This window comes from Bison bison, unplaced genomic scaffold (assembly GCF_000754665.1).
Source record: "Bison bison bison isolate TAMUID 2011002044 unplaced genomic scaffold, Bison_UMD1.0 scf7180017864340, whole genome shotgun sequence".
Taxonomy (NCBI): Eukaryota; Metazoa; Chordata; class Mammalia; order Artiodactyla; family Bovidae; genus Bison; species Bison bison.
The window spans coordinates 5,717,159-5,719,636 of record NW_011494912.1 but is presented as its reverse complement, the minus strand read 5'-3'; the positions used below and the strand labels follow the sequence as shown (position 1 = coordinate 5,719,636).

The window sequence follows — 2,478 nt, the reverse complement described above, 5'->3', positions numbered from 1 at the left end:
CATTGCTAAGGGACAGCCAGGTGGACCGCTCAGACAGGGGACACCTTGAGCTGAACCTCCTGGGGGGCAGAGGGGCATTCTAGCTCCTGGGCACAGCACATATGGGGGCCTGGTGATGCCCATGTGTCCGCCCAGCAGGGGTGGGGGCGTGCCTGTAGAAGCCTTCAGCCTCAGGGACTCCTCACCCCAGCGAGGCCACAGTCCAGACGGCCCCTATATGGCCAATCTGGGCTCCAGCTCTGACCCCAGGGCCCAGCCGGTCCTGGTGCTGCCCAGCAATGTTAGGGATGGTAGCTCCATGCCCAGGCCTGTCTGACCAACTGTGAAGCTGGTAGGCATGAGAGGTAGCATCTCTAAGGCCCCCCTGCCCCTCAACCTGGGACTGCGGCCACAAGAAACGTCACGTGTCAGGAAGCCAAGCCCAGGGGCCGCAGGTGGACGGCCGGAGTGGCTGCGAGGCAGCTGACCGTGTCTCTCCCCTGGGGCAGGTGCTCTACAAGCTGGCATGGAGCGAGAGCATGGAGCGGGACTGTGCCACCTTCTGCGCCAAGAAGTGAGCAACCCCTGCGCCCCGCTCGGCCCACTGCTCGGCCCCCCGCACCACCCATTCTTATGTCCCCTGCCCCCCGCCACCCCCTACATTTCTTTCTTTTTCGGCTTTTGCACTCGGCTTCAGCAAATGTTTCTGTGGCCCCCAGGTTCGCCGACCACCTGCACAAGTTCCACGAGAATGACAAGGGGGTGGCCGCCGGCGACTTGTGGCAGTGATGTCCCCAGGCTTCCCCGGCTCGACAGTGGTGGCTGCGTTCCCCTGCTTGTTCAGCTGCTTCCAATGACTTAGGCTTCCCTGGAGAATCCCCTGTGTAGATGACTCTTGCCCTCCACCCAACAGTGCCAGAGGTTCCCAAAAGTCTCCTCAGTCTCCCTTAAAAGAGGGTCTCAGCCTTGTCAGGCTCCCTAAGTCCAGAAAGCTCCAGAGGCCAGACCAGACCATCTCAGGCTGGTGACCCAGCCTGGGTCCCTCCCAGCAGCCTGACCTCTAGCCTTGGGGACAGAGACCTCTCAGCCATGACACTGAGTTCCCACTGATTCTGGCCGTGGTTAATCCAGTTGGGGTCCCCCAGGCCGTCCCGGGATCCCCTTGGGCTCCCCTCAGATCCATCACCATCCCCCCAAGGCATGGAAGCTCTTCCTGGCAGGACAGCGGGCTTTAAGTCCAGCCCCCAGCACCTGCCTTTATCATGGCCCCACCCAACCCCTAAAAGAGAGGGAACCCCAGAGGGCAAGATAGTTTGTTACCCCCTCCCAACCCCTTAGACGCACTATGATTTTTGCTTTCTTCTTTAGCAAGATATTCTGGCTTTTAGGTGAGGATGACTCTCCAGTGAGCACCCACACCCCAGGCTCTTCAGACCTAAGGACTGGTCTGAGGGGCCCCCGGGGCTTCTCAGCCAGGAACTGGCGGTGGGCCATCCTGGCATGGCCACCCTGGGGCCACTGGCAGATCTTCCTAAGTTAGGCTTGCACCTGCGTGTTCAGCTTTGCATATTTTGAATAAATACCTGTTGCAGCCACACCAGTGCCCTTGTGATGGTGAGGGTACAGGAGACTGGCAAGTGGGTTCCTGTAGCAACACCCCCAGGAGCTGCGGCTGGACCTGATGGCTGCTCTGCTGCCGTGGGGCACGGTCCCTCACACGGGGGGGGCCTCACCCCCTTTTCTCATCCTCGAGATTCCCTGAGTGGGTCCAGAGCTTTGGTGAAACCCAAACCCACAGTGTCTGAGTTCCCTTGAGCAGACAACCCAACCAAAGAGAGACATCCATTCCTTTTTCAAATCTGCTTGTCAGGCTGCGGTAGGATGTGTGATGTCAGCTCCTGGGGACTCCCTGCTTCCCTTTCTGTGTACATTGGAGCCAGGCTCTCTGTCCCTTTCCCTTGAGCCCTGCCTACCAGTGCCCATCACGTCCCCTGGACCAGCCTAGGGGACACCCCTGAGTCACAGGTTCTGAGCCACCTGGCCTCCAGGCCAGCCCCACTGGTGAAGGCCCCCTTCCACTCACCCACACTGAGGGCTTCCTCTTGGTCTGTGATGGTTGGCATTTATCCCACTGACCAGGCAACCCACGAGGCTGGTTCCACACCCTGCAGTCCACCAGGCCAGAGGCCCCTGTGCGACCCCTGTCTGAGTTTTAGCCCTGAATGCTCCAGAGTCTGTACCTCCAGAGGCTCCCCTTTGGGGTCCCACCCCCAGCGCCTATCACTTCCCCCATCAGGACTTTCTCAAAGGCCCCAGAACTCCCCACCCTTGGGGACCCTAGATGGACCTCTCCTCCCTGACCCTCATTCCTGTCCCAGGACAAAGCTAATCTTGGCTAATCACACACACACCCCCACCTTCTTTCCCCGCCCCAGCCACTTCCACTTCTCCCACCAGTTCCTTCTTGTAGGTCGGAGTCCCCCTCACTTCCTCCTCCCT

The 2,478-nt window shown here is 60.0% G+C and overlaps 1 protein-coding gene across 1 annotated transcript in view; it reads left to right on the top strand.

Moving 5' to 3' along the window:
* Nucleotides 1-1,579, top strand: part of CUX1 (cut-like homeobox 1) — a 351,136-nt gene extending 349,557 nt beyond the window's left edge. Inside the window, exons 22-23 of the mRNA XM_010854333.1 lie at nucleotides 489-553; nucleotides 699-1,579. Of these exons, the coding sequence (XP_010852635.1) occupies nucleotides 489-553; nucleotides 699-768 (135 nt within the window). The 3' untranslated portion in view covers nucleotides 769-1,579. The remainder of the gene's footprint in view (nucleotides 1-488; nucleotides 554-698) is intronic.
* Nucleotides 1,580-2,478: the final 899 nt, after the last annotated feature.